Below are 13,362 nucleotides of genomic sequence, written 5' to 3'. Positions count from 1 at the left end.
AAGTATGGCAAGAGTTTATCATCACATCACCAGCTTGCCCTCTTTCTCCATTGCTGGATATTCCTTGTCTCCTGCTTCTTTTCTCTAACTCCGAGAGCTTTCTACTGTAAATTCAGGTAGGGAGTAGGAGTGTTCATATTGACCACTTTTTCAGAGAAAGTGCTAGACCTTCAGCAGTTCATGTATAAGCATAAGCCCAGGGGACCTTTCTCTCTTTACGTAGATCTCTCTGAGATTCCAGCACTAGACAGGGCCTCAAGCAACCACAAGAGCGAGATATTACAGCAACCCTGAAATGAGCGAGTGACAGGACCCCAGACAGCACCCATTCACCAAGGGAAGATCCCGCAGATAAACCCAATTCAGTTCTCAGTCAGATGCAGTGGAGGTAGCCACCCTGCACTTCAGTAATAACGTCGCCACAGCTTCACACAGACCAGCCAGTAGGTGAGGAGGACAAAGATATCAACTGGCCAAGAACTCGATTGAGCAATGGCGTTCAGCGAGTGGAAATCAACGGCATTAACGTCTCCTGGGTAAACGATGAATACCAGCCCTAGCTTGGCAAAGTGAAAGTGTGTCCTGGGAACGCCCCCAAGGTAAATTAGAAGCAGGGAGCAGGGGAAAATATCAGAGTAATGTAGTAAATGGTGGCAAAGATCAAAATGGCCCAGTCAGACTGCCAAGTTGAGAGGTGCATACAAATTCCCCTCTGGTTTAACATTTCTGTGGAGCTGCTGCGTGGTGAGAGCTGGGGACTGAGAAGCAGGGCAGCCAGGCTTCAAATCCCACCTAAACCTCTTGGGACTTTGGGCAAGTCCCTTTGCTCTCTGAGGACAGGGAACTATCTACAGCACTTGCACGTAACTTGCCTTGAGCTTAAGGTGAATATAATTCCGTCTGAAGGGGAAGATTTTGGTAGCCTGCACTCTTTGTCATGCACGGGGGACACTGCAGCTCATCTTCCAAGGGCAACCCCAGGTGGTGTTTGGCTTTTTGAAATCAGCACCTGCAAAGCGAGCGCGCGCGCTCGGGCGGCTGAAGGGGGCGGAAAACATCGCGCATGCTGGGAAAATGCACTGCGCGCAGGCCGTTTACCTCCCCTGACCTAAACACGCCCGGCCGGAAGCAGAGGAGGGCAGGGCGAGTCCTCCGTGTAAGCCGAGATCAGCGCGATCCCTTCTTCTCTTTTCAATGCTTGGGACTGGTTTTCCAGGGATGGTGCCGGTGCAAGAATATCTGGTGCCCTAGGAGGGAGACCTTTTATCTTGCACCTCCATCCCCCAGCACAGAGCTCCCTCCTACTGGAGGGACCCTGTGGGTCTCGTGCTGCCCCCCAAAAGTCTAGCTCCAGCCCTGTCTAGGGAGCATGTTCGGGACTGATGACTATAGTGGTGACTTGACGCAGGATGCTAAATATTTGATTTGATTCATGTGCATTGTTTCTAGTTGAATGTTTCTTTCTTTCTCTTCGGTAAATACCTTGGTTCATGGATTTTCTTTTCCTATTTTTGGTGTAAGAATGGCCATCCCATGGAGCCTCGCTCTTCAAAGCATGCCCCACATTATTGAATCTAACTGGCAGAATAGGTACGTTACCAAAAAAACCCCAGACGTTTTAAGAGCAGATTATGGGCCTGTTTCACTACGGTCAGTCCTAAGTGGAGGCAGGGAATAAACCATAAGACCTCTTGAACTTCCTTTCCAGCTCTATCTTGCTCCAATTCTATAGGACCTCTGAGGTCTCTGGCAACCCTAGGAAACATCTTTCCCACTCAAACATTTATTTTACAGAATCAAGTTACAGAACCCACACGTATAGGCCTTCTTTTGGAGCTTCAGGCCCAACATGAGTGAAAGAGTATGACCAGAAATGGCCAATCAAAGAGGTTCTCTTTTTTGCTTTAGCAGCTGGAAGCAGCCACACCCCTCCCAGAAGCTTAATGCCGTCACTTCCCGGCAGTGTGAATTTTCTCGTGAGTCCTCAGGTTCCCCTTTTGGTTGAAGCTCTTGCCACAGGCCGTGCACTGGTAGGGCCTCTCTCCAGTATGGATGCGTTGGTGCCGAATGAGGCCCGTGTTCAGGATGAAGCTCTTCCCGCACTCGACGCAAGTGAATGGCTTCTCCCCCGTGTGGGTCCTCTGGTGCACCTTGAAGGTCTGCTTGTTGATGAAGCTCTTGCCACATTCGGCACAGATAAAGGTCCCCTCGCCGGTGTGCACCTTCTGGTGCAGCACCATGTAGTCCTTGCAGCTGAAGCTCTTTCCACACTCCATGCACGTGTACGGCTTATCCCCTGTGTGCATGCGCTGGTGGATGATCACGTCCAGCTGCTCGCTGAACCGCTTCCCACACTCGTGGCAGGCAAAGGGCTTGTCCCCCGAGTGGATCTTCTGGTGGGTGGTGAGTCCAGTCTTGCAGCTGAAGCTTTTTCCGCACTCCAGGCAGGAAAACGGTCTCTCTCCAGTGTGAATGCGCTGATGAGTGATATAATGCTGCCGGTAAATGAAGATCTTCCCACACTGTGCGCAGGTGAAGGATTTCTCTGCCGTGTGTGTCTTCTGGTGGGTGAGGAGGTGCTGCTTCTGCAGGAAGCTCTTGCCGCACTCTGTGCAGGGGAAGGGCCTCTCCCCCGCGTGGGCCTTCTGGTGCGTGATGAGGTTCTCTTTCCGATTGAAGCTCTTCCCACACTCTGTGCACGGAAATGGGGTCTCCCCGGTGTGGATCCTCTGGTGCCTCACCCGGTCAGTTTTTCGGCGGAAGCTTTTCCCACATTCGGAGCAGGGGTATGGCCGATCCCGCCTATGTAGGCTGTGCTGACTCAGGAATTGGGGTACCTGGCTAAAACTGTCCTCATGGTGGCGTCCATGGAACGTTGCATCTACAGTGAAGGCGCTCTGATCTGCCAGTAGCCTAGATCTCTCTTGAATGCTGTCCTCGCGTTGGCTCCCTGGTGGGTTGGCAGTGAAGGCGCTCTGATCTGCCAGTAGCTTAGTGCTCTCTTGAATGCTGACCTCGCGTTGGCTCCCATGGAACGGTGGGTTGACAGTGAAGGCACTCTGCTCTGCCTGCAGCGTATCGCTCTCTTGATCACTGTCCCCGTGTTGGTTCCCATGGAACGGTGGGTCGACAGTGAAGGCGCTCCGCTCTGCCTGCAGCGTAACGCTCTCTTGATCGCTGTCCCCGCGTTGGCTCCCATGGAACGGTGGGTTGACAGTGAAGGTGCTCTGCTCTGCCTGCAGCGTAACGCTCTCTTGATCGCTGTCCCCGTGTTGGTTCCCATGGAACGGTGGGTCGACAGTGAAGGCGCTCCGCTCTGCCGGCAGCGTAACGCTCTCTTGATCGCTGTCCCCGCGTTGGCTCCCATGGAACGGTGGGTTGACAGTGAAGGTGCTCTGCTCAGCCTGCAGCGTAACGCTCTCTTGATCGCTGTCCTCGCGTTGGGTCCCATGGAACGGTGGGTTGACAGTGAAGGCGCTCTGCTCTGCCTGCAGCGTAACGCTCTCTTGAATGCTGTCTTCGCGTTGGTTCCCATGGAACGGTGGGTTGACAGTGAAGGCGCTCGGCTCTGCCTGCAGCGTAATGCTCTCTTGATCGCTGTCCTCGCGTTGGTTCCCATGGAACGGTGGGTTGACAGTGAAGGCGCTCTGCTCTGCCTGCAGCGTAACACTCTCTTGGAAACTTTCCTTACAGCTGGCAGACGTCAATGAGCTGCTTGTCTCCAGTTCCTTCATCTCTGCCATGCTAATGATGTGTGGAATATTCTTTACCTATGGTGAAGGTCTTCAGAGGATTGCTGTTTACACTTTAGTGGATTCCTGAACTCTGTCTGTCAGTCGGGGAGTGTTAATGACTGGTAGAGTCCAATGTAAGTTGGTAGAGTTTCCATATGTAGGCAAAAAATCTGTACACAAAAAAATTGAGACATAGTTTTATGTTCTTAACTGTATATATGAAATTTATACCCATTGTTCCAAGTTCCTTATTCCTACCTACTGTATCCCTTTTCTTACCTATTGACTTACAATCTATCTCGTATCTGTAGGAATCCATTACTGATGAATTCAATTCCTTTGCAGCTGCACCTTTCAGATTTTTCTATTTTCCTCATTTTATCAAAGTTTCCCTTTTGAAAATTTAGTGTTAGAGCTGCAGATTTACTTATTGTCCCCCTTCCAGTTATTAGTTTAAATTTGATCATGTTATGATCACTATTGACAAGTGGCCCCACCACTGTTACCTCTCTCACCAAATCCTGCATTGAATCTCTCTTTTCTTCCAATGCCCATGTTTATGCTCCCTGTTCAATGTAACTTTACCTTCTATATTGTTGTTAATTGGTTTTCCCCTAGTTCCATTGTAAACCAGTACGATAAGACCTCGTCTTGAGCATCGGTATATTAAAAGAATTTAAATAAATAAATAAATAAAATTCCACTAAAAATTAAATCTAAAATAGCTCCCTCTCTTGTTGGTCCTGAACCAATTGCTCCAGGAAGCAATCATTTATTACATCCAGGAACTTTATGTCTCTAGCAAGTCCCTGATGTTACATTTACCCAGTCAATACTGGGGTAATTGAAATCTCCCATTATTATTGCACTGCCAAATTGCTTTGCTTCCCTGATTTCTATTAGCATTTCATCATCTGTCTGACCATTTTGTCCAGGTGGATGGTAGTATACTCCTAACACTATACTCTTTTCCAACACACATGGGATTTCTACCCATATAGATTCCACTGAGCATTTACTCTCCTGTATGATCTTTATCCTGTTGGACTCTATACCCTCCCAGACATAAAGTGCGAGACCCCCACCAAGTAGATCAATCCTCGAGCATTTCTACTCAGCCTCAACCGTGCATCTAGTCACAGAGAACGTCTCCTAAATCCCAAACCTGCACTCAATCCTGGAGCATTTCCACTCACCCTCAACCGTGCACCCAGACACAGAGAACGTCTCCTACATCCCAAACCTGCACTCAATCCTGGAGCATTTCCACTCACCCTCAACCATGCATCCAATCACAGAGAATGTCTCCTAAATCCCAAACCCGCATTCAATCCTGGAGCATTTCCACTCACCCTCAACCGTGCACCCAGTCACAGAGAACATCTCCTAAATCCCAAACCTACACTCAAACCTGGAGCATTTCCACTCAGCCTCAACAGTGCACCCAGTCACAGAGAACGTCTCCTAAACCCCAAACCCGCACTCAATCCTGGAGCATTTCCACTCAGCCTCAACCGTGCACCCAGTCACAGATAACGTCTCCTGAATGTCAAACTCGCACTCAATCCTGGAGCATTTCCACAAAGCCTCAACCGTGCACCCAGTCACAGAGAACGTCTTCTAAATCCCAAACCCGCACTCAATCCTGGAGCATTTCCACTCAGCCTCAACCTTGCACCCAGTCACAGAGAACATCTCCTAAATCCCAAACCCGCACTCAATCCTGGAGCATTTCTACTCAGCCTCAACCGTGCATCCAGTCACAGAGAACGTCTCCTAAATCCCAAACCCACGCTCAATCCTGGAGCATTTCCACTCACCCTCAACCGTGCACCCAGTCAGAGAGAACATCTCCTAAATCCCAAACCTGCACTCAATCCTGGAGCATTTCCACTCACCCTCAGCCTTGTACCCAGTCACAGAGAACGTCTCCTAAATCCCAAACCCACACTCAATCCTGGAGCATTTCCACTCACCCTCAACTGTGCACCCAGTCACAGAGAATGTCTCCTAAATCCCAAACCTGCACTCAATCCTGGAGCATTTCCACTCAGCCTCAACCATGCATCCAATCACAGAGAATGTCTCCTAAATCCCAAACCTGCACTCAATCCTGGAGCATTTCCACTCAGCCTCAACCATGCATCCAATCACAGAGAATGTCTCCTAAATCCCAAACCTGCACTCAATCCTGGAGCATTTCCACTCAGCCTCAACCATGCATCCAATCACAGAGAATGTCTCCTAAATCCCAAACCTGCACTCAATCCTGGAGCATTTCCACTCAGCCTCAACCGTGCACCCAGTCACAGAGAACGTCTCCTAAATGTCAAACCTGCACTCAATCCTGGAGCATTTCCACTCAGCCTCAACCATGCATCCAATCACAGAGAATGTCTCCTAAATCCCAAACCTGCACTCAATCCTGGAGCATTTCCACTCAGCCTCAACCATGCACCCAATCACAGAGAATGTCTCCTAAATCCCAAACCTGCACTCAATCCTGGAGCATTTCCACTCAGCCTCAACCACGCATCCAATCACAGAGAATGTCTCCTAAATCCCAAACCTGCACTCAATCCTGGAGCATTTCCACTCAGCCTCAACCATGCATCCAATCACAGAGAATGTCTCCTAAATCCCAAACCTGCACTCAATCCTGGAGTATTTCCACTCAGCCTCAACCGTGCACCCAGTCACAGAGAACGTCTCCTAAATGTCAAACCTGCACTCAATCCTGGAGCATTTCCACTCAGCCTCAACCGTGCATCCAATCACAGAGAATGTCTCCTAAATCCCAAACCTGCACTCAATCCTGGAGTATTTCCACTCAGCCTCAACCGTGCACCCAGTCACAGAGAACGTCTCCTAAATGTCAAACCTGCACTCAATCATGGAGCATTTCCACTCAGCCTCAACCATGCATCCAATCACAGAGAATGTCTCCTAAATCCCAAACCTGCACTCAATCCTGGAGCATTTCCACTCAGCCTCAACCGTGCACCCAGTCACAGAGAACGTCTCCTAAATGTCAAACCTGCACTCAATCCTGGAGCATTTCCACTCAGCCACAACCATGCATCCAATCACAGAGAATGTCTCCTAAATCCCAAACCTGCACTCAATCCTGGAGCATTTCCACTCAGCCTCAACCGTGCACCCAGTCACAGAGAACGTCTCCTAAATGTCAAACCTGCACTCAATCCTGGAGCATTTCCACTCAGCCTCAACCATGCATCCAATCACAGAGAATGTCTCCTAAATCCCAAACCTGCACTCAATCCTGGAGCATTTCCACTCAGCCTCAACCGTGCATCTAGTCACAGAGAACGTCTCCTAAATCCCAAACCTGCACTCAATCCTGGAGCATTTCCACTCACCCTCAACCGTGCACCCAGACACAGAGAACGTCTTCTACATCCCAAACCTGCACTCAATCCCGGAGCATTTCCACTCAGCCTCTACCGTGCACCCAGTCACAGAGAATGTCTCCTGAATGTCAAACTCGCACTCAATCCTGGAGCATTTCCACAAAGCCTCAACCGTGCACCCAGTCACAGAGAATGTCTCCTGAATGTCAAACTCGCACTCAATCCTGGAGCATTTCCACTCAGCCTCTACCGTGCACCCAGTCACAGAGAACGTCTCCTAAATCCCAAACCTGCACTCAATCCTGGAGCATTTCCACTCAGCCTCAACCGTGCACCCAGACACAGAGAATGTCTCCTAAATCCCAAACCCGCACTCAATCCTAGAGCATTTCCACTCAGCCTCAACCGTGCACCCAGTCACAGAGAACATCTCCTAAATCCCAAACCTGCACTCAATCCCGGAGCATTTCCACTCAGCCTCTACCGTGCACCCAGTCACAGAGAACGTCTCCTAAATCCCAAACCCGCACTCAATCCTGGAGCATTTCCACTCATCCTCAACCATGCATCCAATCACAGAGAATGTCTCCTAAATCCCAAACCTGCACTCAATCCTGGTGCATTTCCACTCAGCCTCAACTGTGCACCCAGTCACAGAGAACATCTCCTAAATCCCAAACCTGCACTCAATCCTGGTGCATTTCCACTCAGCCTCAACCGTGCACCCAGTTACAGAGAACGTCTCCTAAATGTCAAACCTGGTGCGTAGGATCCCAGTGTTCTGTTTAATGAGCAGGAAACGAGCTTCCAGTAACTTTTCTGTTTGCTGGGAACTGACCCAGATCTCAGGAGCCTTATTTGCAAACTGCATCCCAAAGTGCTTTGCAAGGGTTGCACTCAAGCGGCACCACTACATTCTCTTCAAGCCTCAGGCACAAAGTGTACATGAAGGGCTGTGCACACTATTGGGAAATTCAGTGGTCACAAAGTGAAAAGTGAAAAGGCGAAATGAAGGGTCACATCTACTCAGGGATTTCCCTTTAGGTGAAGCGAAAAGAGATGTGAGAGTGTCAGGGACGTGCAAAGGAGAATCTTTAATTAGTCAGGGCACAGACGGAATCGGGTTAGGAAGGTGGGAACACACTTGGTACCGATACCTATTCAGTAAAATGGATCCTGCTGTCCCGCTTCCAGCCTGCGGTGTGAATGATCCCGGATACGAGCGCAGTCCTACCTGTGCAGGTCCCTGCCGTCCCTCCTCCGCTGGGGCAGGGTATTTCCACCCCAGGAGCTGGCTGGCACTGGCAGGAAGGTGCGTTTTATGACTGTCTCCTCTCTCCCCAGCTGCTGGGAGGTGTGTATCCTTCCCGTGTGTGTCATTCCTGTCTCTTCCTGTGGTTTGTCACCCCAGCTGCAGGAAGATGTGAATCCCTGCTGGCTCTCTCTTTCTATGGATGCTTGTGTGTCTCTCTCTCCAGCTGCTGGAAGGTGTGAATCCCTCCTGGCTCTCTCTTTCTATGGATGCTTGTGTGTGTGTCTGTCTCTCTCTCCAGCTGCAGGAAGGTGTGTATCCCTCCTGGCTCTCTCTTTCTATGGATGCTTGTCTGTCTCTCTCTCCAGCTGCAGGAAGATGTGTATCTCTGTCCGGCTGCAGGAAGGTGTGTCTCTCTGTCCAGCTGCTGGAAGGTGTGAATCCCTCCTGGCTCTCTCTTTCTATGGATGCTTGTGTGTCTCTCTCTCCAGCTGCAGGAAGGTGTGAATCCCTGCTGGCTCTCTCTTTCTATGGATGCTTGTGCATGTGTCTCTCTCTCCAGCTGCAGGAAGATGTGAATCCCTCCTGGCTCTCTCTTTCTATGGATGCTTGTGCGTGTGTCTCTCCCTCCAGCTGCAGGAAGGTGTGAATCCCTGCTGGCTCTCTCTTTCTATGGATGCTTGTGTGTGTCTCTCTCTCCAGCTGCAGGAAGGTGTGAATCCCTGCTGGCTCTCTCTTTCTATGGATGCTTGTGCGTGTGTCTCTCTCTCCAGCTGCAGGAAGGCGTGAATCCCTGCTGGCTCTCTCTTTCTATGGATGCTTTTGCGTGTGTCTCTCTCTCTCCAGCTGCAGGAAGGTGTCACTCCTGTCTGTCTCTCTCTCCAGCTGCAGGAAGGTGTGTATCTCTGTCTCTCTCTCCAGCTGCAGGAAGGTGTGTATCTCTGTCTCTCTCTCCAGCTGCAGGAAGGCGTGAATCTCTGCTGGCTCTCTCTTTCTATGGATGCTTGTGTGTGTGTCTGTCTCTCTCTCCAGCTGCAGGAAGGTGTGAATCCCTCCTGGCTCTCTCTTTCTATGGATGCTTGTGCGTGTGTCTCTCTCTCCAGCTGCAGGAAGGCGTGAATCCCTCCTGGCTCTCTCTTTCTATGGATGCTTGTGCGTGTGTCTCTCTGTCCGGCTGCAGGAAGGTGTCACTCCTGTCTGTCTCTCTCTCCAGCTGCAGGAAGGCGTGGATCCCTGCTGGCTCTCTCTTTCTATGGATGCTTGTGTGTGTGTCTCTCTCTGCAGCTGCAGGAAGGCGTGGATCCCTGCTGGCTCTCTCTTTCTATGGATGCTTGTGTGTGTCTCTCTCTCTCTGGCTGCAGGAAGGTGTGGATGCTTTCATGTCCCTCTCTTTCTATGAAGGATTGTCTGGTCGCTCTGTCCGGCTGCTGAATGGTGTGTATCCCTCCTGTCTCTCTCTCTCTTCCTAGGGATGTCTCTCTCTCTCTCTCTCTCTCGTGTCTGACACTTTCTCTCTCTGTATGCTGCATCCCCTCCTCCAATGGCTGCCACCAGGGCCCAGGGACTCTGGGTATTGCATGCAGCTGCTGCTGGGGAGGGCGTTTCTCACTGTGCCTAACAGCAGGGGGCGTGGCGGCTGACGCAGGGCAGGCCTGGGGCTGATGGGACTTGTAGTTCTTCTACTTCCGCCTGCTTTTCCAGGCACGTGGCAGATAGGTGCTGGGTCCAACTCCCAGATGTGCCCTTTGATTTCTGCCTGCATGGATCCCGGGGGGGGGAGGGCGGCAGACAGAAACCTCCCCTGGCTGCCGGGAGCTGCAAGTCCTGCACTGGTGGAGCTTTTCTCATGCACAAGTCAAGAAACGGGGTTTAACACTTTGTACATTGGGTGGTAAAAAAAAGGGACAAGCTAGCAAGTGCAGAAGGGGAAGTGGAAACGCTTTTGCCCGGCTCTGGCTGCTGCTCTTTCACCCCAGGACCGCTCTGAGTTTCCCCTGCTCATTCGCTCAGCTCCCGGGGAAGGTGCAGCGCCCATCTCCTTTGCATTTTGCACAGAAGCACAGCAGGTTTTACTCATTCATTTTATGCACCGTGGCTCCTAGAGAAGCAAGGACAGAAAGCAACAAATGCAATAAGAGAGGTGATTCTGTACTTCTCCTCTGCACTGATCTAGCTAAGGATATCCCCTGCAGGCACCAGGTCAGGGATTGTCAGGACAGGAATGGAGAATAAAACGGAAAATGTCATAATGTCCCTGTATCCCTCCATGGTGCAACCTCATCCTGAGTATTGTGTGCAGCTCTGGTCGCCGCATCTCAAGAAAGATAGAGCAGAATTAGAAAAGGTACAGAGAAGGGCGACCAAAATGATAAAGGGGATGAACAATTCCCCTATGAGGAAAGGCTGAAGAGGTTAGGGCTGTTCAGCTTGGAGAAGAGACGGCTGAAGGGGGATATGGTTTATACATTATAGGCGGATGATATTTAAAAAAAATAAATAGAGGTCTAATAAAATCATGATTGGGGCAGAACAGATATAAAGGGGATGGGTAGTTACTCTTTCAAATAGTAGTAGGACTAGAGCATAGTCCATGAAGCACATTTAAAACTAATCAGAGAAAGTATTTTTCAACTCAGCACACAATTAAACTGTGGAATTTGTTGCCAGAGGATGTGGTGAAAGCTGTTAGCGTAGCTGCGTTTAAAGAGAGTCTGTACAGGTTCCTGGAGGAAGAGTCCATAAAGCACTCTTAGCCAGACAGACCTGGGAAAGTCTCTGCTTATCCTGGGTTATGAGGAACAAGGATTAGATTTGTTATTTGCGATCCTGCCTGGGACAGGTGACCCGGATTGACCACTGTGAAAGACAGGATGATGGGCTTATTTATTTATTTATTTTGGCATTTTTATATACCGAACATATTGTATACACTTCATGTCGGTTTACAATAAGACAATGGGCAATCTTTAACGACATGTCCTAAAATCAAATAAAATATCATGAAATAAAATAAAATAAAAAATAAAATAAAAAAATATAAAATGAAATAACCCTATGAAATAAAATAAAATAAAAAATAATATAATAATATAATAAAATGTATGCATTTATTTCATTTCTATTTTGCTTTTTGGCAGTTCAAAGCAGATTACACTCAGGTACTGTGGGTATTTCCCACCCCAGAGGGCTCACAATCTAAGTTTGCACCTTTGGTCTAACCCAGTATGGCATTCCTTATGCACGTTGCAGGATATGGAATTTACCTCTCTACACCAGACATTTCATCTGGAATCCAGTCCCGAGCCTCATCCTGCTTGTCTGACAGCTCCACTGTCAGCACAAACTCAACATGACCCAACAGAGCTCCTTCTCTTTCCTCTTTTCTCCATTTCTGTGGGGAACACGGTCATCCTCCCAGTCCCTCAGCTAACAACTTGGCTCATCTTTGACTCCTCTCTCTCCTTCTCTACACATATCCAGAACACTGCTAAAATGTGCCATTTCTTTCTCTCTGTAACAGTGGTATTCACGCCGAGCCCTCGAGGGCCGCAAACACGTTGGGCTCTCAGGATACCTATAATGACTATGCATGAGATAGATCTGCATACAGTGGAGGCAGTGTGCATGTATAATTATCTCATGCATAGTCATTTGGACTATCCAAAAAAACCTGACCCATTTGCGGCCTTCTGCTCAAAATCCATCCCTTCCGTTGTGAACACAGTACCAGAACCCTTATCCAGTCTCTCATCTCCTCCTGCTTACATCAGTGCTTCTCCACCGAGTCCTAGGGGTACACCTAGCCAGTGAGATTTTCAAGATATCCACAATGAATATGCAAGAGATAGACGTGCATGCACTGCCTCCGCTGTATGCAAATCTTATCTCATGCATATTCATTGTGGATATCCTGAAAACTTGACTGGCTAGATGTGCCCTGAGGACTGGGCTGAGAAGCGGTGGCTTAGACTACTGCAACCTGCTCCTCACAAGTCTCCCAGGGAGCCACCTCGCTCCATAAGAACCTGCCATGCTGGGTCATACTGAGGGTCCATCAACAGAGGCCAATCCAGGTCACAGGTCCCCGGCAGGATCGCAAGGGACAGAGAGGTTGCAAGCTGCTGATGCCAGGATTAAGCAGGGGATTTCTGCAGCTCCACCTTAATAATGGTTAATTAACTTTTCTTCCAGGAACTTGTCCAAACCTTTTTTAAACGCAGCTACACTAATAGCTTTCACCACACCCTCAGGCAACGATTTCCAGAGCTTAATTTTGCATTGAGTAAAAAAACAAAAAGTTCTCCTATTTGTCTTAAATGTAGTAGCAAATAACATCATTGTGTGTCCCCTGCTCTTTGTACTTTTAAAATTCACTTTTACAGGTCCTACTCCACCCATGAAATGTAAAGGCCTCTATCACATCCCCCTAACCCCTTCAGCCTTTCCTCATAGGGGGGCAGCTCCATCCCCTTTATCCAACAAATGTTTCTGAATATTCAGGGGGACCCACAAGGCAAACGGATGACTTCATTTTAAAACAGCATTTCCTCATCAAACCCCCCAAAGGAAAGAGAAGCAGGGTCCGGGCCAGCCCTGGGCAGAGCTTTCCCAAAGGGCATTGTGCCTTTAAGAGCGGCAGCCACAGACACGCCCCCCCCCCCCCCCCCCCCCCCCCCGACTCAATGCCTACATCTCCCAGCAGCCTCTCTGAGGTACTGCCCCCTCCTGACCTATCACCACCCCCTCATTCTGCTTTCCCTTCCTACCCCTTTTCATTTCATGACTGTGATTGTCCTGCCAATAAAGTTATCTGAATGGGAGGCTCTCTCTCATCTGCGCATGCTCTCTTTCAGTGACTACAGCTCCCAGCAGCCTCTCTGAGGTACTGCCCCTTCCCTAAACTATCACCACCCTCTCATTCTGCTTTCCCTTCCTACCCCTTTTCATTTCATGACTGTGATTGTCCTGCCAATAAAGTTATCTGAATGGGAGGCTCTCTCTCATC

The 13,362-nt window shown here is 49.4% G+C and overlaps 1 protein-coding gene across 2 annotated transcripts; it reads right to left on the bottom strand.

The window, feature by feature from the left end:
• Window positions 1-1,775: 1,775 nt before the first annotated feature.
• On the bottom strand, window positions 1,776-9,913 carry LOC115083439 (zinc finger protein 260-like). Of its 2 annotated transcripts, none has more exons than XM_029587256.1 (2): window positions 8,263-9,913; window positions 1,776-3,904 (listed from the first exon to the last, which is right to left on the bottom strand). In XM_029587256.1, the coding sequence occupies exon 2, from the start codon at window positions 3,741-3,743 to the stop codon at window positions 1,950-1,952; it is 1,794 nt and encodes a 597-aa protein (XP_029443116.1). In that variant the 5' UTR covers window positions 3,744-3,904; window positions 8,263-9,913; the 3' UTR covers window positions 1,776-1,949. The 2 variants fall into 2 exon arrangements, with proteins under 2 accessions (XP_029443116.1, XP_029443115.1); XM_029587255.1 differs by having other exon boundaries at window positions 8,340-9,913.
• Window positions 9,914-13,362: the final 3,449 nt, after the last annotated feature.

This window comes from Rhinatrema bivittatum, chromosome 2 (genome assembly GCF_901001135.1).
Source record: "Rhinatrema bivittatum chromosome 2, aRhiBiv1.1, whole genome shotgun sequence".
In the NCBI taxonomy this organism is placed as follows: domain Eukaryota; kingdom Metazoa; phylum Chordata; class Amphibia; order Gymnophiona; family Rhinatrematidae; genus Rhinatrema; species Rhinatrema bivittatum.
Note: the sequence above shows the minus strand (reverse complement) of the source record. Positions and strands in the feature narration are given on the sequence as shown.

Excerpts from the sequence above, each read along its gene's own strand:
- LOC115083439 (XM_029587256.1), bottom strand. The coding sequence starts at position 3,743 with ATGGCAGAGATGAAGGAACTGGAGACAAGCAGCTCATTGACGTCTGCC.